The sequence below is a fragment of the Propithecus coquereli genome, unplaced genomic scaffold (genome assembly GCF_000956105.1).
Source record: "Propithecus coquereli isolate 6110/MARCELLA unplaced genomic scaffold, Pcoq_1.0 Scaffold126, whole genome shotgun sequence".
Classification (NCBI taxonomy): Eukaryota; Metazoa; Chordata; class Mammalia; order Primates; family Indriidae; genus Propithecus; species Propithecus coquereli.
In genome coordinates, this window is record NW_012136747.1 from 1,437,131 (window position 1) to 1,462,462 (window position 25,332).

Sequence of the window (25,332 nt, forward strand, 5' to 3'; positions counted from 1 at the left end):
AGAGACAGGCGTCTCGCTCTTGATCAGGCTGGTCTCGAACTCCTAAGCTCAAACGACCGCCTGCCTCGGCCTCCCAGAGTGCTAAGATTACAGGCGTGAGCTACCCAGCCTGGCCCAACTTAGGATTTTCTGACTTCACAATGGGTTTATCGGGGTAGTGAGGGCATTTTGAATTACAGTATTTTTGACTTAAGATGGGTTATCATGACATAAACTCATCATAATTTGAGGAGCATCTGTTAACAGTAGGAGACTTCATTAACCCACTTTTGATAGTAGATAGAACCACCAGACAGAAGATCAACAAGGAAAGAGAGGAATTGAACAACACCATAGATCAGTCAGACCTAACAGTTATATACAGGACATCCCAACCAACAACAGCAGAATATACATTCTTCTCAAGTGCATATGAACATTGTCCAGCATAAACTACATTAGGCCACAAAACAATTCTTAACAAATTGAAGAAGATTGAAATCATATAAAATATCTTTCGTGATCACAATAGAATGAAACTAGAACTCAACAGCACAAGGAACACTGCTATAAATATGTACAAATTAAATAATACACTTTTAAATAACCCATGGGTCAGAGAAGGAATCATGAGGAAAATTAGAAAATACCTTGAGAAATATGAAAATGAAAACACAACATACCAAACTTATGGGATGTGAAATGTAGTGTTAAGAGGGAAGTTTATGGTTGTAAATGTGTACATTAAAAAAAGAAGAACAATCCCAAATCAACAACCTAACTTTACACCTCAAGAAACTAAAGAACAAACTAAACTCAAAGTTAGCAGAAGGAAGGAAATAATACAGATTAGAGCAGAGATAAATGAGGGAGAAAAGAGAAAAAAATAGGAAAAAAATAAATAAAACTGAGTTGGATTTTTTTTAAAAGATCAACAAAATTGACAAACTTAGCTAGATCAATGAAGACACAGAGAGAAGATTCAAATAACTAAAAGAAATAAAATGAACTGAAAGAGGAGAAATTAAAACTGAAGTCACAGAATTACAAAGAATTATAAGAGAATACCACGAACAACTATATCCCAACAAGCTGGATAACCTAGAAGAAATGGATAAATTCCTGGAAACACATAACCTGCCATACCAAATCATGAAGAAATAGAAAATCTGAATTGACCAATAACAAGTAAAAAAAAAAAAATTAATCAGTAATCAAAAACCTCCCAACAAAGAAAAGGCCAGAACAAGATGGATTCACTGATGAAATCTACCAAACATTTAAAGAATTAACACTAATTCTCCTCAAACTCTTCCCAAAAGTTGAAGAAGAGGGAGTACCTCCAAACTTATTTTACGAGGCCAGAATTACCCTGATAATAAAGCCAAAGATTATACAACAAAATTATAGACCAGTATCTCTGACAAATATTAATGCAAAAATACTAACAAACCAAATTAAGTAGCACATTAGAAGGATTATATGCCATGACCAAGTGGGATTTTCTCCTAGAATGCAAGGATGGCTCCACATAGGAAAATCAAGGTACTACATAACATGAGCAGAATGAAGGACAAATGATCATCTCAATTGATACAGAGAAAGCATCTGATGAGATTTGATAACTCTTTCATGATAAAAACACTCAATAAACTAGAAACAGAATGAAACCACCCCAACATAATAAAAGCCATATGTGAAAAGCTACAGTTAACATCATTCTCAATAATAAAAGACTGAAAGCTTTCCCTCTAAGATCAAAAACAAGACAAGGATGCCTGCTCTCACCACTTCTCTTCAACATAGTACTGGAAGTCCTAGACAGAGCAGTTTGGCAAGAAAAAAACAGAAAAGGTATTTGAATTGGAAAGGAAGAAGTAACAGATAACATGATTTTATATGGAGAAAACACTAAAGAGTTTACACAAAAACTATCAGAACTGGCTAGGTGTAGTGGCTCATGCCTGTAATCATAGCACTCCGGGATGCCGAGGCAAGGGGATTGCTTGAGGTCAGGAGTTTAAGACCTGCCTGAGCAAGAGTGAGACCCCATCTCTACTAAAAACAGAAAAATTAGCCAGGCATGGTGGCATATGCCTGTGGTCCCACCTACTCAGGAGGCTAAGGCAGGAGGATAACTGAAGCCCAGAAGTTTGAGGTTGCAGTGAGCTATGATGGTGCCACTGCATTCTAGCCCAGGTGACAGAGCAAGAGCTTATCTCAAAACAATAAAAACTTGTCAGAACTATAAATGAATTCAGCAATATAGCAGTATACAAAATCAACACTCAAAAATCAGTTGCAATTGGGTTGCTAAGTCATAGAAAGCAGAAAGAAAAAAAAAATCAGTTGCAATTCTACATACTAACAATGAAAAATCCAAAAAGGAGATTTAAAAAACAATTCAATTTATGATGACATCAAAGAGAATAAAATACTTAGGAATAACCTCAGGTTATTTATACACTGAAAACTATAAAACATTGCTGAAAGAAACTGAAGAAAACACAAATAAAAGGCATTTCACGTTCGTGGATTAGAAGACTTAATATTGTCAAGATGGCCACACTACCCAAAGTGATGTAGAAATTCAACACAATCCCTGTCAAAATCCCAACACAAATAGAAAAAAATCATCCTAAAATTCATATGGAATCTCAAGGGGTCCCAAATAGCCAAACAATTTCCAAAAAGAACAAATGATTCACACTTCCTGATTTCAAAATATATTACAAAGTTACAGTAATCAAACCGCTGTTGGTTGGGCATGGTGTCTCATGCTAGGATTACAGGCGTGAGCCACCGCGCCCGGCCAGTCCTTTTCTTTTTTGAGGAACAGCTAGAGTAAAGGAGTTAATGCATAGCACCTGAATTCAAATCCAAACCCAAGCTCTCCCACACACACTGGCCTAATGATTTTGAGCAAATTACTTCTTTGTTTAAGCATTCCCACCTGTGAAATGAGGGAAACAGTACTGATCCTCATTGTAGATAGAGTGGTTACAAGTACAGTATAAAGCTCTTAGAACAGTATATAGCATATTTAAGTGTGCAATAAATGCTATTATTAAGTATTCAGGAATACAGACTTGACCCCATAAAGATAATTCAAAGGACCATAAAATCAGTTTTCCTGTTATAGTTAATTTTTAAAAAACATGCTTCTTCATTCACCGTCTCCAGCACACAAACAGCAAAGCAGGGAGACACACACATAGCCCGAGCGAGAAGACACTGAGACACCAGATTAGAAATGGCTTCACAGCACAGAATGACAGGTGCACAGATCAAAGTCCTTTCAGTCAGTGCGCCCTGAGATATCGCAGTCAGAGTGGCGAACAATCATCTCCTACTACCAAATTGAACGAATCAGCAGAGGTACTTCGGAACCAAGTGAGGATGTACAACCAGATTTAACGCCCTGTATAAACCTGTCAAGAAAACGTTCTGGAGGAAGGATGCATAGGAAAAAGATCTGGACATCAGCATTTGGTAATGTCTTCTTGGATCTTCCTGACAAATGCATTCAAACTGACCTGGGTGTGGTGTGCTCAGTCTCACCAGAGCACAGCATTGGGCTTGAGAGTCTCACTGCTAGGAGGGAGAAAAGGAAAATGAGGGCAAGTTAGAGAAGAAAGAGGAGAATTCAGAACTGCACAGCTGGGGAGACTGAAAATGACTGCGGGAAAAGGGGGGCTGGGAAGGAGGGAAGCGGAGGGAGACCTTGGTGCTTGAGTGTGCCCCCGATGTGAGGACGGCCTCCCCCTAGCCCTGCCCCCACCCTGGCCCCCAGAGCCTGACCCAGGCAAGAGCCAGGAGCTAGCAGCGGGCACCGCCCCACGCAAGGTGACTGGGGTAAACCCCACAGCGCCGTGGGACGCCCAGGGCGCTTCATTCCGCCCAGGAATCCCTCCTTTTTGCTTCCGATCTTGGATTGGCCCTATCAGGAATAAAGTAAGGACAGACATCTCCCTCGTTGGGGAGGGGGCTTTGGAAAGTTCCGCGGGACAGGGAGAGGGGCCCCAACAGTTCGGGATCTTTCTAGAATGATATACACTTCACCTCCTCCTCCCTCGTCTCCCCAAAGCTACGGACCTTGTTCCCAGGAGTCGGGGGAGGGCCGCCATCACCCTACAAAGTCGCACGCTCCCAACGGCAGCTACGCCGCGAGCCGGCTGAGAGGCCGACTCCTCAGGACCGCCAATCCGCTCCCACCTTGCTTTGGAGGAGACACGCGCCTTTTGCCCTGCGCGCCCGCGAGCAGGCCCGCCCCCGCCCTCGCCCTCGTCCTCCACGCGTGCGAGAGCGCGCGTTCCCGCCTGCGCGACCTCGAGATTCCGAACACCCGAGAAGTGGTGCGCTCCCAAATGTCGGGGGCGGAGCTAAACATGCCACGCCCCCCCAAGGCGGAAAAGTCCCTGATTCGCTGAGAGCTTCAGAGCCTCCAAGTCTACCCCATTGATCTCCTCGCTCCCCTCCCTCCTCCCACAGCAACTCGGGCTTTCCCTCAGGCACCTTTCGCCATAGGCGATGATGACCCCGCGGCGGTCCCGGGTGTGGCTCTGGTTCACCGCCATCTTGCTTGGGGCTCCTTCCCACAGCCCCGCAGATGGGAAAGGGAGGGGCCTGCGCCAACCCGTGGGGCGGGGGCTCTGAAGGGAAGGGCGGAGATTATGGCGCAAGGAGGAGGAGTGAGTCGGCGAGCCGTCTGGTCACGTAAGGGGGCAGTAGTCAGAGGGCCAGGCGGAGTCAGGGTTGAGACACGCCCCTGACAGGAAAGGGGCGTGTCCAAGGAATTGTCTCCGCCCCTGGAGGGTAGAGGGCTGTGGCAGGTGAGTGGCCTCATGGACCTCACCTGCCCTCCTGGCTCCTGACTTCGTGACTATTATATTTAATTGAATTTAAGATGCTGTCAATTTTCATTGAATTTAAGATGCATCGTTTTTTTTCACGTACCATTGACAAAAAAGTTGCCAAATAAACTGACATGCCATCGGTTGTAAATGTATCCTGACTTCAGAAAATTTGTTTTAAAATACAATACTTATTAGAACAAATGAAATACAATGGGAATAGTGTGAAGCAGTGGAACAAGCATTGAGGTCTAGTCCCTATCCTGTGGTGGCAGCTATAGACAACCTTGAGCGAGGTGATTAAGCTCTTTGGACTTCAGTTTCTGCATCTGTATGAAGGCGTTGGACTAGAAGAGCTCTTAGGTTTGTTCTAGCAGTGACATTTTATGTTCACTGAACTGTTTTATCACTCAAATCTCAGTTCTCTTCATCTCAGTGTCATGATGCCACTCCAGTTCCTGCCCTCATCATGTTATAATACTTGAATGACTCCAAGAGCCTCTTGCCTTGTCTTCCACCAACTTTGACCCCTCCAAACCACTTCCCACCATTCACCTTGCACTCACCCTACAGAATGTTGAGGCCCCAAACATAACTGCATCCAGTTGTCACATTAGAGAAATAATATGCAGGTGAAAGTTGCGTTATTTGCTGGGTACAAATGAGAGTATGCACCTCAAGGAGAGGAAGGATTAGTTTGAGTTCAAGGAAAACACAAGCTAGTGCTTAAGTTTAAATTCTTAAAGTATTCACTGTAAAATAAGCAGTTCTCTAGGCAAGATGGGCCCACTCCTTTCATTGACTTGGTCCTTATGCCTTCAGGAAAAAGCTAGGAAGTTAATTGAATGAAAATAAACATCATTTTCACTGGAGACAGGCTGTGCAAAGCACAGCATCCCTCAAGATCAGGTGTGATAGCTCCATCACTCATTTTAGATACAAAACCCCAGGAAATGATGACTGGGGTCTGACCTCATGCCAGTTAAAGATGAACTAACCTCACAAAGTGTTCCTGTTTCTAAAATCCATGGCTACTTCTTACCAAGATGGTCCCTGTCTCAGTCTCCACACATGGGTGAGATGGTGTAGTGGCTGATTTGGTCAAGGAGCACAAATAAGACAGGCCAAGCAGTTACTGTTCAAACAGCAATGTTTAGTTGTACAACATGTAAAGTCTAGCAACATTTACAGGACCACTTAGAGTGTCTGTTGGCTTGTTTTCAGTTGGGAAATTTAACCATAATGTCACCATAAGATTGGCTGGGACCGGTAACATTTAAGAAATGGGTCGTTCTTGCATCCCCTAGGCTTGGGCCTCTTGCTCCATCAGGACTTGGTTGTAGATGAATGGCCCACAAGTCACCAGCCTTTGAGCAAGTTGTGTCCAGGTGGAGGTGGTGGTGGGGTGGGCAAGGGGGGATTCCATAAAGACACAGTGTGTGGGGCAGTGGCAGCTGACACTCGCAAACATTCATGCATCTGATGGGGGCTTTGCCCTTCGTCGGGTATTTTCCGTTAGCCTATAGCAACCACCTGTGGCCAGGCTAATTCATTACTCACATTAATGGGATGGGGGTGGGGATAGGAGTAGGCAGGGTAGGGAGGAAGAGATCCCTCTTATTGCTAAGTGGACAGAAGGGTGCTATTGTTCTTCCTAGATTGTACATCTTATGAGTTTCTGGAGTTTTGTGTGTGTTGTTATCTTTTTAAGTTTGGGGATAAGGAAGTCAACCCTAGCAATGTCTGTCGGGGAACATCACTCTTCCTCAGTGGCTGTGTTATGGGGTGGGGAGGGTATGTAACCACATTCTGGGCCAGCCACAAGTGGTGATTTTTAAAAAAGTTATCCTAGCCCTTGCTCCCCAACATCTGTAGTGACCCACCCTTATGAATACTTTTAAACAATGAAGGAGACACTCTTGTCCCACACTGGGGCTCACACAGCTGATGTCAATGAATCTGACAAGCAGAAAAAGTTGCTTTCTTGACCCTCTCAGGAAGCCAAGGGTAGCTCATGCAGATGAATGGACAGGGAGCAATGCCATTGCCCTTAGGATGGTTACAAGTAGCTGGTATGGGTTTGCAAGGGCAGAAGCAGCTCTTGATGAGTTCTTTCACCCTACAGACGGACTGGGGCCGGCTGACACAGATGATGGAGTGCGGCAGCGCTGGCAGAACTCCATTCCACTGGGAGGAGAGCAGTGGGTTGGATAAATGGAGAACGCAACTGACCTAAAGAGGCAGCTGCCGCCCCCACCTGCTGAGGGCTGAGAGGGGCTGTGGCGGTGGGCTGGACAAGCACAGCGCTAAAAAGGGCTTGGCCCTGCAGCAGTACAGCTGAGAGGGATGGAGGGAGAAGCAGCGCTTGAAATGGCCTTCATTCAGCCGTGGGGCAGGGGGTGGCTGGCACAGGAGGAAGGACAGAGCCCAGGAGGCCTTCTCCCTGCAGGGGAGTTGAGAACGGTTGAGGTGTGTAGACCAGCAGCTGGCAGCAGACATACAAAACAGCTTCTCCAAGGGGAGCTGAAATCAAGGCTCAGGGGTGCCTGGCACCCTTCTCCTATCAGCCTCTCCAGTGCCCACCACCTGCACCCCTAGATCTCCCCCTGCTGGTCCCAAGTGTCCAGTCCCAGGTCTCTACACAGGACTGCTCACTGGAGCAGCCACGGATCCCTTTTCTGTTGAAATGTAGCAACCTCTGGGCTATAGCACTGCCGCTGTTCTATCTTGACAAGGGCCTACCCTGTAACTTTGTGAGCAAGAGAGGATGAGGGCTGGATTGGTACATAAGCCTCCAGGAAAGACTGAAACCGTAGCTTTTGGATCCCTGGTGATCTGATCACCCCACCTCTGTCTCCGGGTCCACTGAATCTTGGATCTTAAGTCCATATTTTTTCCTAGCACCTGAGTGATAAAGGATTGTGATTATAAATGCTGGAATTCATAGAGGACCAGTTAAACACCTAGGCTGGACCAGGAGATGGGACAGGAGGTTGTATGAGGTTATTGTAAACAGTATCACTTGGTGTTTTCCCTTTCCTAAGGCTAAATTGTTTCCCTGGCCCCGAATTTCAGCAACCTTACAGACTAGAGGAAAAGAATAACTTATTTATACACCAACAGGGGAAATATCTGCATTAATAAATACAGGGCTTCAGGGAAAGGCAAGAAGAGGTGAAATGCATGGTGGCGGGTATCACTGGGAATGTCTACAGTAGGCAGGAGGAGGGGGGATCAGGGGAAAGCAGAGGAAGACAGACATAAATGTAATTAGCTTCACAAATGTGAGGGAGAATTGAAAAGAAGTAAAATGGAAGTCAAGTGTGTATGAGACAAAGGGAGCAACAGAGAAGCCAGCTTAGAACAGAGAGAAGTCCAAAGCAGGGAAGGGAGATGTGATCTAAAATTTGTCTCTGAAGCCAAACCACCAAGAAAGGCAAACATTGTATATTTTTTCTGATACTTCTTTAGTATTAGTTCTTCTAGAACTTAATGCCGCCACAAAAGGTTCTCGCTTGACCAGCACAGGTGCTTGCTTTAACCCGGCCCTGGGACCCACATCCTCGCTGGGCTCCCTGTTTGCCTTGGCTGCCCACAAGCTCAGGGCCCATTTCGGCGCTTGATTGCAGAAACTTTCTTTCCAATTCCTCTCTAAGGCTCTGATTTCTCTGGTAATCTCAGTTTGTGCTGTCCCGTGCTTTTGGTTGTGATCTTATTTGAGGGTGGTCTAAAATCATTTTTGAAAGTAGACTGGGCATAAATTCTAAATATAGAAATGAAGCTACTGAAGTGGATTAATCTAAAGGGCAGGAGAGAGGGAGGGAGGAAGGAACGTATGAAGAGAGGAGGGAGAGGGAGAAAGAAGACGAAGTGGGATGCGGATGCAGGCAACTGGCCCAGAAGCAGAAGCCAGGTGAGTGTGGATAGCAGGAGTCCGCAACAATGACAACGGTGGTGACTTTGGGACAGTGAACACAACACAGACTGAAGGGTGGAGCTCCACTTCCTAGACACTAATTCTTTTTGCAGGAACCCAGCTCTGGCCTACTCTCTGCTCTCCTGTGACCTTCTTGTCCCCAGGAAGCCCTAGGCTTACCCCGACTTACAGGGAAGGTTGTCCTGAACTCCCTGCTCCCACCAGGTCTAGCTCTGCTGCCACCTGTCCTTGGAGAGTGTCTACAGCCCCAGTATGTGGGCAGGTTCAGAGATAAGAGTTGCCTGTGGCTTACCTGCTCCCATCATTCCTAAGTGAACCCCCCACCCCAAGACCTCTTGAGTGAGGCACACGGCCTTGTTCTGGGACACTAGGAAAGGAGACAGATCACGGACAGTCATGGAGGAACCAAACTTACAAGGGACTTTCCAGGGAGGGCAATGAAAATAGCTCACCCTACATGCACACACACAGGCGCACTCACTCCCCCTCTCACACACACACGCGATGTAGACAAGGTGCTCCACAAATACCAGATGGGCCTGTGGGACAGCGGTGAAAGGAAGAAGGTGGTTGGTGGTGGTATTTGGGGTGTGTGTGTGTGGAGAAGTGGCTATGTGTGATGACAGAGAAGGGGTCGTCAGGGGTTACTGTCGTGGCTTTCCTCTGTGTCCACGCTCACCGGAGGGAGGCCTCCATTGTCATTGAGCCGCTTGGCCCTGTAAGTCTCATAGTGGATGTTGTGTGTCACTTCCTTGAGGTCCTGGAGGTGGGTCCTAAAGGACACAGGGTTTGAAGAAGAGGGATGCGATTAGGTGCAGGAAGACGCAATGGTGACACATCTGAGGCTGATACATCGCTTTGACGGACACTGGACCCAATGATGGGGACCCACTCCCGGGAGCCAGTGATACTTCTACATCCCCTTCTGCTCCGAGGCAAGAGTCGGAACTGGGCAGAAATCTCTGTCAGACAGACCTGGAGACTCAGAAAGTGAATCTGAGCAGATGGCCCCTCACCCGAAATAATTCGACTTGCCATCTGGGCTGAGGGTTGTCAGGAGGACATCTTACCTGATGACAAAGTCTCGGAGCAAGGCAAACTCACAGTGGTTGAGGTTTTCCACTATGAAAAAACAAAACCAAACAAAACAGGTGGTCATTTCATTAATACGGCAACACTCAGGAGACGAACTTCTGTTCAGGTCATGGAAGCATTTCGGAGAGAGACGAGGGTTATTCTGTAACCCTTCCAGAGGTTTGCTCAATTCCATGCACTGGGTTTTATACATTGAACAAATGTTTATTAAGCAGCTACAAGGGGCACAATGCTGTTCTAGACTCTGGAATAATAGCTAAGAGGGACTGTTATTTTTCCCATTTTACAGAACAGAAAACTAATGCATAGGGAGTATAAGAAACTTGCCGAGGTCTAAGACATGGCTCCTATCTTTAAGGAGCTTAAAATCTGATTGGAAGAAAGTAACGCACATAGAAAATTACAGTTGAGCCATCTTAAAGAAGTCATGCACTACATGAGAAATCCAATTCAACGTAGATTAATCACTTGCCAAGGATTGTGGGAACAGAACGAGGATTAAGACATGAACCCTCTAGACTCATAATCTAATGAGTGAGACAGACATTGTCATAAATAATTCCAATTCAAGGCAGATGATAAGAAAATATCATTTAAAAAACCCAACAAAGGGTCAAAGGAAAAAGAGACAATGTAAGACAATGGGATGATCTTTGTTTTTGTTTTTGTTTTTTTAATTTTTTTTTTTTTTGAGACAGAGTCTCGCTCTGTTGCCCGGGCTAGAGTGCTGTGGTGTCAGCCTAGCTCACAGCAACCACAAACTCCTGGGTTCAAGCGATCCTTCCTCAGCCTCCCGAGTAGCTGGGACTACAGGCATGCGCCACCATGCCCAGCTAATTATATATATATATTTTAATTGTCCAGCTAATTTCTTTCTATTTTTTTAGTAGAGACGGGATCTCACTCTTGCTCAGGCTGGTCTCGAACTCCAGGCTGGTCTCGAACTCTTGAGCTCAAACAATCCACCCGCCTCAGCCTCCCAGAGTGCTAGAGCGTGAGCCACTGCACCCGGCCTGTTTTTTTTGTTGCTGTCGTTGTTTTGTATTTGAGACAGACTCTCCCTCTGTTACCCAGGCTAGAGTGCTATGGCATCAGCCTAGCTCACAGCAACCTCAAACTCCTGAGTTCAAGCGATCCTCCTGCCTCAGCCTCCCAAGTAGCTGGGACTACAGGCATGTGCCACCATACCTGGCTAATTGTTTTTTTTCTATTTTAGTTGCCTGGCCAATTTCTTTCTAGTTTTAGTAGAGACGGGGTCTGGCTCTTGCTGAGACTGGTCTCAAACTGATGACCTCAAGCGATCTTCCCATCTCAGCATCCCTGAGTGCTAGAATTATAGGGATGAGCCACCATGCCCAGCTGATCTTTGGTTTTGGAATCAAAATATCTGAGTCTGAAATCCAAGTTTCACCACTAACAAGTTCTGTGAACTTGGGCAAGGCACTTAACCTGTCAGAGATGCCAGTGGCTCAGCGGCTTACATTCTGAGGACAGGAACACCTGCCCTGCTCCCCTCATTAGGTTATCGTATTGAACGAGATCGTTAATGTGATTCTTTGACAACTTCCAGAACCACCAAGAACTGCCCAAGGTCACATCTATTCATAACAACATGGAAATGGCAACCTTTCACCAGTTTGTCAGATCACATCCCCCTTCACGTGAAAACCTTTCTCTGGCTTCCCCAGTCCTTACTAAACTCCTCCAACTCGTTAAGTCAGTGCTAAATCAGTCTCATTGCTTCCTGCCTGTGTCATGTTCTCAATTAGATTGTAAGCTCCTTAAGGGCAGAATCTGGCTGGCATTCATTTTATAGCATATATTTATAGGTGCCCTGATCTACAGATGCTTAATAAATTGTCACTGGATAATTGATCAGTAGCCAGTTCTTCCAGAAGAATTACCTTCAATGATCCCCCACGGAGTTTTTCTGCCGAGGACCCTCTTGCCATTCACTTGGTACTCCTTGTCACTTCCCACCACAGCGAAAGGCATGCTCTCCTGCTGCACAGGGACAGAAACACAAACCAGACACATGTGCATAGTCATCCTCCTACACCCTGAGCATCCAAGGGCAGGGCAGCATAGGGTCCTCTAGCCTTGAACCACACATCTCTGATGCTCATTTAGCAATACCTGCCTCTTGAAAACAGCACTGGCCTGGGAGTCAGGAGGTCAGGAGTCCTGGGTCCAACCCTGACTACACCACTGCCTGGCTGGTTAACCTCAGTAAGTCAGCTTTCCTTCAACTTTAGAGCACTTCATATTTTTCACAGTGCTTTAACACACATCTTTTGTTGCTGCTGTCATAGTTTTGGAGACAGGAGCTCACTATGCTGCCCAGGCACTTCTGGGTTCAAGTGATCCTCCTGGCTCAGCCTCCCGAGTAGCTGGGACTACAGGCACATGCCACTGCACCCAGCTCACACGTCTCCTTTGATTTGGAACAACACTGAGGTCGCTAGGACAGACCTCTCTTAAACAATCCCCATCCAAGCAACAGCCAGACTCACCGAAGCTTTACACCATCTCCCATGAAACCTACTGGCAGGTGCCGAAGCCCACTGAACTCCCAGAGCTCAAGGCCACTTTATGATATTCATGGGCCCCTCTACTCCGCCAAGTGGGTTGTTTGTTCATCAAGAGCCAGTTGTTTGTTCCCAAATCTATTTGCCTGCTTTGTACATTATTGTAATTGGATAAATTAACTAATATATAAATTGAAGACACATGCATGTGGAGAGTTGCTGCTCTGAAAATTGAGTCTGGGTGCAGTAACTCACACCTGTAATCCCAGTACTTTGGGAGGCTGAGGCAGGAGGATCACTTGAGGCCAGGAGTTCAAGACCAGCCTGGGTAACAGAGCAAGACCCGTCTCTACAAAAAAGTTTTAAAAATTAGCTGGCTATGGTGGCTCATGCCTGTAGTCCTAGCTACTTGGGAGGCAGAGGCAGGAGGATGGCTTGAGCCCAGGAGTTCCAGGCTGCACTGAGCTATAATGGTGCCACTGCACTCCAGCCCAGGCAACAGAATGAAACCCCGTCTCCAAAAAAAAATTAAGTTGAATGTTTCAGAAAGACTTGATAAAAGTGAGTTGCTTTGGCATTAAGAGTGGATTTATCCTCAAAGAAGAGGCCTTGGCTCTATATGAAAAGAATGTTTAATGAATGTGATATATATGTTTTAAGTTATTTTAACTTAATAACTTCATAAAATCTTTAAACATTTATGATTTGTATACATCATTAAAAAATTATTTCCTCATTTCAATTGACTTTTTCAATTAACTGACCAACTACCAGTCTCAACTACGTCAGATAGGGGGCTTCTGCTATAGTATCCACTCTGCTTGTTTTTTAGAGACAGGGTCTCGCTCCGTTGCCCAGGCTGGAGTACAGTGGCGTGATCATAGCTCGCTGAAGCCGCGCGCTCCTGGCCTCAAGCGATCCTCCTGCCTCAGCTTCCCAAAGCATTAGGATTACAGGCGAGAGCCACACCTGGTCAGATTATCCACTCTTGATGGAGGAGGAAACTCAAGACCAAAACAGAGAGTGATTTGTCTCAAGTTACAGTGGATTAATAGAAAAGTCCAGACTAGATCCCGGGATTCTGATGTGCAATCATGGAATTGTAGGAATTTAGAATTGAGAGGGCCTTAGAAATCACATAGGCTGATGGTTTCCTAGCCAGATTCATGGAGCCTAAAGATTCCTAGCAGGAATGTTGGCGGCTGCTGTGGGGCAGGGAAAGCATCTCTGCTTGTATATTTTATATATTGGAGTTCTGAGATTTAACTTTTTAAAAAGGGTTCTTTGGGTGGGGGAAGCCTATAAGCCACTCACCTAGACTAACTCCTACATTTTATAGAGGGGAAACTGAGGCAGGGTCTGACTAAAGCATAAACTTCCCCAAACCCCAGCTGGATGCTTTTCCTGCCTGGTGCCCCTTCCATCACCCCACACTCTGGTTTTGCCAGACCCTCTGGGGGAAGATGAGGCTTTTGTGGGTCAGGCAAGGTGGGGCAGGGAGTATGGAAAGAGGCTGGTAGACAGAGGAGATACAGAAACCCATCCCGGGGGTCCCAGGGGGCATCTGTGTGATGAGCAAAGCCCCAGGCACCCACCCTGATTTTGTCATTCTCTGTCTTGTCCTCCAAATCTTCATCAAATTCCTTCTGCGGGTAGAATTCAATGCCATTTACTTCAAGCTCTTTGCGAACCTAGAGGCAGGGGGGAGACGCAAGGTAGCCAAGTGTCAGGACAATAGAAGAGGAGTTACATGTGTGTGAGCTGAAGTCAGAGAGGTGGCTCCTGCCTTCGATGATCCACAGTCATCTCTGAACTCTGAGAGCCTGGGCAGCAGGAAGGTCATGAGTAAACGCAAGGCCCAGTTACGCGATGACTGCGGCCCAGCCCGAGAGGAGGACGAGTCCAGGGCTTCGGGCCCCTGGGTCCTCGCAACCAGCTTGCTCGTCTCAGGGTCCTTAAGACTAAGATTTAGACAAGCAGCACAGCTGAGTGCAGAGCTCACTGGGCAGTGCTCGTGCCCCCTGCATGTCATGTTCCTGTTTGCAAGGAGGAGAGGGGAGGCCCGCCCCACCCCAAGCCTCTCAGTCTGCCCTCATTCAAGGCCTTCAAGGTCAGCTTAAGTCTCTCCTCCTCCAGGAAGCCATCCAGGACCCCTTCATTGTTCTATTTGATTCCAAAGTTATTAAAGGCAGCAACTGTCTTTTCATTTTTCTGGAATCCCTCCCCTCCCCCAAGTCCTCACCCCCAGGCATCCAGCACAGAGCTGAGCTTATAGAAGATGCCAATAAGGATAAGGACTGGCTGGCAGTGGCAGTTGATTGACTCACTAGTCTAGTCCTTCAAGTAGCCTAACATTTGAGGAGTGATCCTCATGTTCATGGTGAGGTAGGTATTCAGTGGTCTCCACAGGTAGGCTTGGAGGGTGGGAAGAAAGCAGCTGGAGCTGCACTGACTCATCTTCATCCCTGGCGCCCAGATACCACCAGCCTCAGCCAAGTAGGAGCTGAGGTGGAGAGTTGGTTGGGGTGGGTGTCACGGTGGGGGTGAAAGAAGGACAAGGGCTAGGAGATGGCTTGGACCCAGAGGAGGGGAAGGAAGGGATGGAGACAGGAAAAGGAGAAAGGGGCCTTCTCACCCTTTGCTTGAATTCAGACTTCTCCTCCAGGGTCATGGTGTCAGCCTTAGCAATGACAGGGATGATGTTCACAACTTTGCTGAGGTGTTTCATGAACTCGAGATCGAGAGGTCGCAAGCTGGGGCCCAGAGAAAGTGGGATGTCAGAGCCGCCTTGCCCTCCCCGACTCGGCCACTGCCACCACTCCAGGGCGCCCTCGGAGAAGAGGACTGGGCTGGCCATTGGCTGAGGCCAAGAGGCTGCCAGCTCTCCTCTCCGACGCACACCCACGGCCTCACTGTCTGCAGAGCAGTCGTGCCATTTCCCTTTTTCTTCCTCAGTTCCCACACAAACCCTGCCTCTCTTCCAGCCACTCAAACCAACCCTCCAGGACATCTCTCCCGACCTAGGGATTTCTTTCTCCTTGGAACATCTGTGGACTCTTGGCCCCACCCATATGTCCCTGTGTCCTGGTTGCTGGTGTGTGTCCTATTCTGCCTCTGCCCAGCTCCCACAGTTAGTCCTGCTGGGCCCAGCTGGGAGCCTTGCCCCTCCCCCAACCTGAGGGCCCAGCCTGCCCCCTACCCCAGGCTCTGGGGCCACAATCTGGCTCTGTTTTGCGATCAGGGACTCATTAAGTCAGGCTGCCTGATGGTTCACTCTGACAGAGGTCAAGGCCTAGGGAGGGACCTTTTATTGAGTCCCTGGGCCCAGCCCAGGATTTTTGTTTCTTATTCCTCCTCCCTGTGTCACTGAACACCTGCTGAGTATCTGGTTCCCCCAAAATTTGGGGTCTACCTTGCTTGTGCCATCCTCTCAAGCACTGATCTGGCCCAGCAGCTGGGCTTAGTAGTGAATTATGAGACACACACCCCCACAGGCAGGCTGCATGCTGGCCCGCTGGGGTCTCCATCGTCTGCCTGCTCCTGGCATTTCCTGCATGGGGCCCACCTGTCACTTATGATCGGAGTTCCCAGCACACTCCGCTTGTGGTCGCCCTTCATCTCTAGACACCTGGCTCCTCGTGCTGCGCTGGCCACCCTCCAAGTGCATATAGCTAGCTGGGTCACACATCCCACCAAAACACCTCCTTGGGGCAGTTCTCTCTGCTGGCACAGTCTTGTTGTGGTGCTAGGACACCAGTGGGCAGGAGGGTGGCTGACGTTGGTCTGCTTTAACCTCCTAGTGAGAAAGTCAGACTTTCTTGTGGGAAGCCTGGGGAAGCCCAAGCTTACAGGGCCATGACTATATTCCAGCCCACCTGGCCCTCCCCACCTGAGTCAAGATATGGATTACCCAATCCAGAATGGGGGCAGTGGATGCAAACCAGAGCCAGGCCCAGCAACAGGGGTGGGTTGGTACATACGAATGTCCCGTGGGGGAGATGAAGTAGAGGCAGCAGTGGACACGAGTGTCAGGGATGCGCTTCTTCCTGGCGATGTTCACCTCCTCCTTTAGGAACTTCTCATACTGCTCATTGATGTACTTCTCAATGGGTTCCCAGCTGAGGGGTGGGGAAAAGTAGGTGGATGCATCAGAAGGACAGGATCTGGGAGCGCAGCTTGGGCATGCTCAGGAAGCAATAGCCTCACACCCCTCTCATTTCCCACCTCCCCTGGTGGGTCTAGGATATCTGCTGGCCAATTCTCCCTCAGCTCCCACCCCCACCATGGCTTTCCTGGCTGGTTAGTAAGCAAGGGTGGAACTTCCCAGGGGATCTAGCTTCTGCCTGGGCTGTGGGAAGCTGCAGAGCATGGAGGAACCAATTCCTTTCATTCTCAATGTGAATGAATCTGCAGCATGTGAAGTATCTTCCTAGCAGAGTCTTTAGGGTGAAAATCTCAGAGGCAGACAGATACCAGTTTTCATTGTTGATCTGGTCTCCAAAGCCCGGGGTGTCGATGACAGTCAGCTTCATTTTGACACCGCCTTCCTCTATCACTGGGGGCGGGGTGGGGGATGAAAAGAAAAGGAACCAGAGAGGTCAGTCCTGCAGCTGACCCCAGGTGCCCTGCAGCCTGCTAGCCAGGGAGACTCAGGCCTCTTCTTTCCTTGAGGACCAATTGTTGGAAAAGTTGAGTTTAGGGGTCTTTCCCACCTCAACACCTTCCCTCATGCTGTCCCCTGCACCTGGAATACCCTCCTTCTTCCTACCTGTCTAAATCCTACCTGTGCTTTATCATCTAGCTCAAGGCCCACTTCTTCGTATTCTAGCACCCCCCTTCCTGAACCAGCAGCCTAAGGAGTTTGCTTCATAGAGTGTAGTGCTCAATGCTATAGTCTTAGGTTGCCTTGCATTTGTCTTACTCCCTAATAAGCCCCATTATTTCCCCTTTCTGGCAGAGGTCCCCTCTGAACAAAGCCCACTGGGGTCCCTGCCTGGTCCTCACCATGCCCAATAGCTTTGATCTCCACCGTCTTGGGAATCTTCTCCTCCCGGTTCCAGCTGGAGGCCTTGCGGCTCACTTGGGATTTGAAGAGTGTGTTGACCAGTGTTGACTTGCCCAGTCCACTCTGGCCTGCAGTAAAGCAGGAGGAGGAGGTAGGGAGACCCCACGTCCACCTCCTGAGCCTAACAGCCCCCCATGAGCTTACAGAATTGTAGAACTGTGATTGAGGCCAATCGCGTGACCACTCCCTGGGTGACACAGAGGCTGCGTGGGGAGAGCAGGCAGATGGGAACGGCTTCCTGCTTACTGGAGAAGGCCATGGGAAAGCGTCAATTGGATTCCACATTCTCTCTTTCCTGGAGCCCCAGGACCACTGGGAAAGGGGACAATCCCTGTATCTGTCTGGTATAGCAGTTTTTGTTTTTTTGGTTTGGTTTTTTGCTTAGGTTTTCACTCTTTAATAATATTAAAAGTAAAAAGAGAATTACCTTGCATTCTGATACTGCCTCATTGTGCATAATGCATGTTCACATCTGTTAGCAAAATACATCTTTGTATCTGCCCTGTGAGTCCTGCAACAGAGCTATCTTTATCCCCAGGTGAGCTAGATAGTCCTAGAGAGATTGATCCCCTTCTAACATAAAATATGTGCAAGGCAACAGAAAGAGGGTGACACCAGGAACTTGAACCTAAAGAACCTCTTGGCTCCACATCCACTCTTAATTCTAGTGTAGCAGTTTTTTAAATTGTGCCCCCAGAAGCCCCAGTGTCCTGTGAAGACACACGTAGAGAGGCTGCAGCCCCCACCTCCACTGCCTTCACTATGCCATTCTTTTCACTTGGTTTCCACATGCAGTTCTGCAGCAGATTGCATTGCAAGGAAAAGTTCCACAGCTAAAAATTGTTTGAAAACCACTGGTCTGGGCAGTGCTTCTCAAACTGTAACGTGCACAAGAATCCCACAAGAGAGCCTTGCAACTGACGAGCAGCGTCAGAATCGCCTGCCGCTTTTAGGAAATGCAGGATCGCAGGCCCCCCCCCAAGACCGATGATTCAGAATCTGTGTTTTAACTGGGCTTCCAGAGGAATCATATGGACAGTAAAGTCTAAGGAATGCTGGTCTAGAGCACTCTTGTGGAACATTAAAAAAAGAACCAGGCTGAGGGGTAAGGGCCTAGGGTTCTAGATTCAACTGTGCTATTTCCCCTGAATGCCTTTGGATTAGCCATGTTTGTCCCTCTGGGCCTCAGTTTCCTTACTGATGGGATGGTGGGAAGAGAGGGAATTGGAAGATACCAGGGATGACAAGTAAGGTGCATTTCTCCTTCCAGCGGACCAGCTGGTGGTAGCCAACTAGACTACAATGTTAAAAAGGCTACATCTGGGCTCAGGACTGAACACGTGCCATGACTGTCCAGCAATGTCTGTCAGGGGCACCACTGGGAAAAGAAGTGGCCCCCAGGTCTTGAATTTGCCATTCTTGGTCTGGGATGTTTTCTAAGTTCATTTGTTCATTAAGATTCTTGAGTGCCAAGTACTGTCCTAGAATTGGAGGTACAATTGTGAACAAGACATTATTCTTACCATCAGGGAGTCATTTTGTGTGAGGGAGACCAACACATAGCAGACAATTGCAATATGTTGTAATAACCACCATGAGAGAGGTAATCACAGAACATTGTAACAGCACTGCAAAGGCAATCCAACCCGGCCTCTCTGCGATCAATATCAACTTCTAGGAAAATGCACCAACTAAGCTGAAACGTGAAAGATGACTTCAGATGAGCCATGAGAAGCAGGAAGGGAGTTCTAGACAGAAGGAACAGCAAATGCAAAGGCTGAGAGGTAAGAAAGAGCATGGCAAGTCAAGAACAATTCCTTATGAGCAAGGAGTAGAATGCTAGATGGGAAGTGGTCAGAGATGAGTTGGAGAGGTAGTGCCAGGACAAACTTGGTGTTTAAAATTATCCTGAGTTCAAAAGAGAGTTATTGGCTGGGTGCGGTGGCTCACGCCTGTAATCCTAGCTCTCTGGGAGGCCGAGGCGGGCGGATTGTTTGAGCTCAGGAGTTTGAGACCAGCCTGAGCAAGAGCGAGACCCCGTCTCTACTAAAAATAGAAAAAAATTAATCGGACAACTAAAAATATATAGAAAAAATTAGCCGGGCATGGTGGCACATGCCTGTAGTCCCAGCTACTTGGGAGGCTGAGGCAGGATTGCTTGAGCCCAGGAATTTGAGGTTGCTGTGAGCTAGGCTGACGCCACGGCACTCACTCTAGCCCAGGCAACAGAGTGAGACTCTGTCTCAAAAAAAAAAAAAAAAAGAGAGTTATTGAAGAGTTGTAAGTAAGATGGGTGATTTGATGAGTTTTATATGTTGGAAAGATTATTCAATCACTGGTGGACAATGGATTGGAGAGAAAAGGAGACAGAGAACCAGTAGGGTCAGTGCCACTCTAAAGTGTGGCCTGTAGCCCACCTGCCAGGGTCCATGAACCATCTGCTACCAGTTTGCACCAAGAGGTAAATCAACTATGTCACAGAGCACACTGTTCAGTTCAGCTGATGTTTTCTATAGCAAGACGTTCCAGATGATTTACACTCTGGCCCAAGCTCCAGCTGAGCTTATCTTGCTGCAGGTCAGCATTCTGAGCTGCATGGTGTCAGGTGGCCATGGCAATCCAGGTGAGAGAATGTTTTGCCTCCCCCTGCGGGAGACCTGGCTGTGTGAGGCAGGAGGGGGTGAGCAGAACAGCTGGGAGGACACCTGGGGGTGGGGGGTCTGTAGATGGCAGACAAAGCAGACAGTGGGGGTCCAGGAGCCGGAGGGAAGAGGAAGAGGAGAAACCATGGCCACAGGTGCCACCAAAGTCTCTCCAGTGTCCCTTCTAGCTCGGCCTAGGGTACAGCAGGAGAGATGGAGGGAAGTGAGCAGATGTGAGAGATATTGATGAGATAAAATGGACAGGACTCGACGGTTGATTAAATTGGAGGATAAAGGAAGAGGAGGAAAGAAGGATGATGGCCAGACCCCTGTTTCAGCACGGAGGGAACACCTCACTGAGATGGGGCAAAGGTCCTTCCTGCTCTTACATTCTGTGATGCTACTCAGTAACCAAATCCCTGGAAATTCTCTCGGAGTTCTAAAGCACTACAAAAGATAAAAAATGAGACTGCCCTTCATCCCATCTCCCCACCAGCTCTTGGAAATAGAGAAGGACATTGATGATTCTCCAGTGTCCCGAACCTGAGAGCAAGAGCGGGCAAAGCTGCCTGTGTACACCCAGCTGGTGGTGGGGACAGGCTGGCCGTGCATCCAAAGCTCCCACCCCTGGATCAGCTGGTCTTGAGGGGAGAAGGGGGTCAGGCCTTTCGACCAGCATGGTGAAAAGCTCCCTTCTAGGAAAAGTTCATCCTAGAGAAGTCAGCACTGAGGCCGTTCTGGGGAAAGAAATGTGATCCTCCGTGCTGCCCACCACAGGCCTCCAGTGACCCCACGGCTCTCCATACCAACGACCATGATGTTGAAGTCGAAACCGGTCTTCATGGTCTTCTTGCGCATCTGCTCGATGATGGTGTCGATGCCGATGTAGCCCAGCAAGTTGGAGTTGATGCTGACGGGCTTCATGGGCACTGCCGGCTTAGGCCTGGGCTCAGGCACCAGCTCTGACATGGCTGCGTCCGTCCTGGTCTCTGGGAACCCTGCAAAGCCAAGGTGGGAGGGGTCGGAGGGGCGGGCAGGAGGAGAGCAGAGGTCACGTGGAAGCCACTGTATTTTTCTCTTGATACAGAATCATATGGAGCTGGGACTGGAGGGCACCCTAATGTCATCCAGTCCAGGTCCCTCATTTCATAGATGCAGAGACTGAGGCCTAGAGGAGAAAGGACTCACAGGAACACAGAGCAGAACAGTCAGATGCAAAATCTGGACCAGTACCAGGTTGTCCAGTTGCTGGGCCAAAACACCACACGCATGTGTCTAACCAGGGTTTCTCCGCCCTAGCACTATTGACATTTGGATAAATCCTTCTTGTGGGGGCACCAGCCAGTGCATGTAAGATGTTTAGTGGCATCCCTGGCCTCTACTAGATGCCAGTCATAGCCCGCCAGTTGTGACAACCCAAAATGTCTCAAGACGGTACCAAATATCCCATGGTGGAGCAACACCACCCCAGCTGAGAACCACTAGCCTAAGAAATGTCTAGGGTTATTCAGACCTGAGTCCTGCCTCCCCAAATAAAGGGCAAAGACCCTGAAGAATCCTGGACTGATCTATTGACTGTCATCGACTTCAGCTGCTTCATCTTTTAGAAGCAAACAGGGCTACCTTCTCTGCAGAGTGGGCAGCAACTCCCATTCCCAGCCTCGGTGTCCTCTCTGTTCCATGAGCACCGCTGCAAAGTAGGAGTGTACGTACCTCAGATACCCTCCCACAGTTTTGAATCTGTGGGACCAGGGGCCAGAGGGGAGGAGATGAGAACCAGATGAGAGCTGTCACTTGCCTAAGATGACACAGTGTGCTCCTGGAATGGTGGGTGGCAGAAGAAAGGAGAGGCTGAGGAACCAGCCCCTCCCAGTGGGGAAAGGCAGGTGTCCCTCTGGGTCTGGCAGAAATCTTTGGGTTTCCTTTTCAGGCCACTGCCCACCAGGGAAGGTTGCAGGATAGAGCAACTCCATTTCCCCATCCACAGAATGGGTGGGGGAAAGAGCCTGGCTCTGCCACTCGTCAGCTTTGTGGACTCGGCGGGCCACCTCCCCTTGGGAGCCTGCTCCCTCCTCTGTAAAATACTAAGATCACAACTAGGGCTGTGATGAGCACTACACGACAATGCTTAGGAGTACTGAGCGCCGTCCTCACAGTCCCAGACCCTCCTGCCCCTGCCCCTTTCAAGTCTCCCAGCTCGTCTGGAGGGGAATGAAACAGTGCATGTGAAAGCACTTGCCAAAGGGAGGTGCCCCGCATGCTAATTACACAAGCAGCATTATTAGACTCCATGCTCTCTCGAGTACCCCCCCCGCCAGCTTTGCCATTCTAGAACCCTCTGGTTCACAACTACAGCCCTGCAGAGCCTCAGCCTTACAGGAAGGCCTGATGGAGCAGCAGATGGGAAGGAGGGAGAGGGGACAGAGTGTTCCCTCCCACCCCTAAACCCGGCCAGGAGTCTGCCCTTGTCCCCCACCACCTGGTCCTTCCTCCAGTACTGGCAAGACCCTCTCTCCTGATGGGAAACTGTTCTTTCCTTTGTCACGCTCAGGCACAGCCGAACCTCACAAAGCCTCGGGACCTCCCCAGGGCCTGGTGTGGCTCTCTCTTGCTTCCCAGGAAGCTGTTGCCAGCCAGGCGGCTCCAGACGGCAGCAAGATTGGCTCAGCCCTGCAGCAGCTGACTCTCAGCAGCCCGGCCCCGCTCCTCCACTCTTGCACGTGGCTCACAGCCCCACTCGGCACACCTGCACTGGAGCCACTGCCCCATTTTCCCTCCCCAGCTGCTCTGGCAGCTGGCCGTGTGCAGCAGAGCCCATTTGGGCTCCACACCTGTGCTGCGAGATAGCCCTATCTGGAGTGGGGGTGGGGAAAGTGAGTCTGGTATTTATCTATGAGGGGTTTTGTAAGTAGTCTCATAAAGTGTGTGTCCTCACCATGGCCTGCTCAGCCCTGGCCTGTTAACTACAGCGTCCTAGAAAAGCACTCCCAAAAGACAGACCCCAATTGAGAGAGGGGGCCTACCAGGTTCCCAAGCAACTGCTAGGGGCTACAGCAAGCCTGCCGCACAGCCAGGACATGGTGGCTCTCACTTTCATTCTTCTAGTGAGCACATACCAGCACCCATTGCGCGCACAATACAGAGCACCTGCCGGCAAGTCAGCCCCTTCCTCACATGCCAGTCACATGCTGACAACAGCCACCCATCAGTCACAAGTACTGCAAACATGCTGCAGGTCACTGTGCCCCCTCCTGCCCCTGGCTGAGTCCTACCCCGCCTTCACCCTCAGCTCCAGTGCTGCCCAGGAAGGCCTCTGCTCTCCCGTCTCATGGGATGTCTCGGCCCCCGATGGGCACACTGGTACTCATCACACTCATTCATTCATTCATTCCATCCCATCCAGTCCATTTCATATGCTGCCAAATGGGGGCCCACTCCAGCCAAGCCCTAGACTAATGCCAAGGACACTTTTGTACTCCAGACAAGGTCGTGGCCCCCGAGGGCCCACTGTCTGGCAAGGGAGCCTGACAAGTACACAAAGACCTCCAGAGCACAGAACAGATGCTGTCCTGGAGCTGGATTCTGCAGCTCCGTCCTCTCCCCCTACAGCTCCTCTGGTCCTACCAGGCTAACCTCAGATGGCCAGCTGACCCACGCTTGAGTCCTGGCTGGGTGACCTCTGTGAGCCTCAGTTTTCTCCTCAGAAAAGTGGGGGTGGTACCTACCTTGCTAGGTGGCTGTGAAGGTGATACAAAATCATGGACATAAAATACCTGGCACTGAATAGGTGCGAGTTCCCACCCTTCTTTAGGGCAGGGGCCATGTCTTATTGATCTCTGTGCCCAATGTGCCTAGCATACCACAGGCACTCAGCAATGCATGAACGGATAAACGAAAGCCCCAGGGTGAAGCAGGTGTCATTTCAGAGCAATCACCTTTCTCTTCCCTCAGATGCTTCTCCCTGTACAGAGCAGCCGACCCCTGCCCAGCAAATGGCTGGCCGCAGTCTGCAGTTAAGAGACCTCCTCCCTCCCAGCAACAGGGATTGGAGTGGGGAAGAGCTCAGGATGGAGTCACAGCAGGATGCAGCTCAAGTATGCCACCCTGGCTAGATGGTCCTTAGTGTTCCCACTGAGCTCCCAGCTCGCCCATGGTCCCTGGAGAAGAGGGGATTTGTCTGCAGCACCCTCTGCCAGGAGCTCCAGACCCCATCGGTGGTCCAGGGAGAGGCGCTGTCCACCTGACTCAGCTCTGGTGGAGTCCCCCACAGAAACAGCACCTCATTCCCATGCTGAGCAAGGACCCTCGTGCTTTCTTTTACAAGCAAATGAATGGCTTTGTCTTTGTCTAGCCCAGGGACCCCACCCCTCTATTGAGAAGGTGGCAGTTGGGGGAGGGGACCTTTTCAAAATATCACCTGCCACCCTGGCTTAGTGCTGGCCCCTCTTCCTTCTCTCCTGAACTGGGGATCTTCCTGGGGATCTTCTCTCCTGAACTGAAGGCTCCCGGAGCAGCCTTCAAGACCCCACCTCCACCCGCAGAGACAGTTCCAGTCCACCCCGGCTCCAGGCCTGGGCTCTTGGAAAACGAATCACAAAAGAAATCTTAGTCTTTCCCCATCCGTAAGAGCAAAGGACACCCCCTTCCCCCATCCCAGCCCTCTGGAGGCCAGCGAGTTCCCTTGGAGACCACCAGCTGGTGCCTGTCTCAGCGTGTGCCTGGGGGAGGAGGGGAAGAGGGGATTCGTGTCAGCGCACAGGTCTATCATCTGGCGGTACGTGGCCCTGGTACCTGTGCCTGGTGTATGTGTATGTGCGCGTCTTGGTGTATTCCAGCGTGGGGCTTTCTGTGCGCATCTGGGTCCCTGCTTGCGTGTCCGTGGGTCGCTGTATCTCCTCGCGTCCTGTGTGTGCCTTTCTCAAGATTTTATCTCTCGAGGTATATGGCACCGTGTGTCCGTACATATGTCACCGCGCGTGGGCTCCTCGGCGCAGCAACCCTCCCGCTGGTAGCACCTCCCGCCGCGCTTGCCAGGGCCACAGCCTCCTCCTGGCGGGTGTCGCTGGCCCGGCCGGCCGCCCTACCTTTGGACATGAATCCTCCTTTGTCTCCCTTCCTCCGGGAAGATGCTCAGGGCGCGGGGTTGCAAGGCTGAGCGGGGCGCGGGCTCCCCCTGGGCCGAGCGGCCCCTGCAGCAGGGCCTCACCCCTCGGCGCTCTCCGCCCACCCGCCC

General features: G+C 49.5%; 2 protein-coding genes across 2 annotated transcripts in view; both read right to left on the minus strand.

Moving 5' to 3' along the window:
• Positions 1-4,557, minus strand: part of WBP2NL (WBP2 N-terminal like) — a 25,579-nt gene extending 21,022 nt beyond the window's left edge. The window contains exon 1 of the mRNA XM_012637970.1: positions 4,495-4,557. Coding sequence (XP_012493424.1) covers positions 4,495-4,556 — 62 coding nt within the window. The 5' untranslated portion in view covers position 4,557. The remainder of the gene's footprint in view (positions 1-4,494) is intronic.
• A 1,407-nt stretch (positions 4,558-5,964) lies between these two features.
• Positions 5,965-25,332, minus strand: SEPT3 (septin 3). The gene is made up of 11 exons (XM_012637998.1): positions 25,184-25,332; positions 20,906-21,097; positions 17,397-17,525; positions 16,866-16,947; positions 16,373-16,510; positions 15,028-15,145; positions 13,988-14,083; positions 11,769-11,868; positions 9,840-9,891; positions 9,449-9,542; positions 5,965-7,275 (listed from the first exon to the last, which is right to left on the minus strand). The coding sequence occupies exons 1-11, from the start codon at positions 25,191-25,193 to the stop codon at positions 7,210-7,212; spliced, it is 1,077 nt and encodes a 358-aa protein (XP_012493452.1). The 5' UTR covers positions 25,194-25,332; the 3' UTR covers positions 5,965-7,209.

Excerpts from the sequence above, each read along its gene's own strand:
- SEPT3 (XM_012637998.1), bottom strand. Across the intron at positions 11,869-13,987 it reads CAGAGAATGACAAAATCAGG|CAGGAGAGCATGCCTTTCGC; the intron begins GTGGGTGCCTGG and ends GTCCCTGTGCAG. Across the intron at positions 9,892-11,768 it reads TCCGTGGGGGATCATTGAAG|TGGAAAACCTCAACCACTGT; the intron begins GTAATTCTTCTG and ends GTTTTTTCATAG.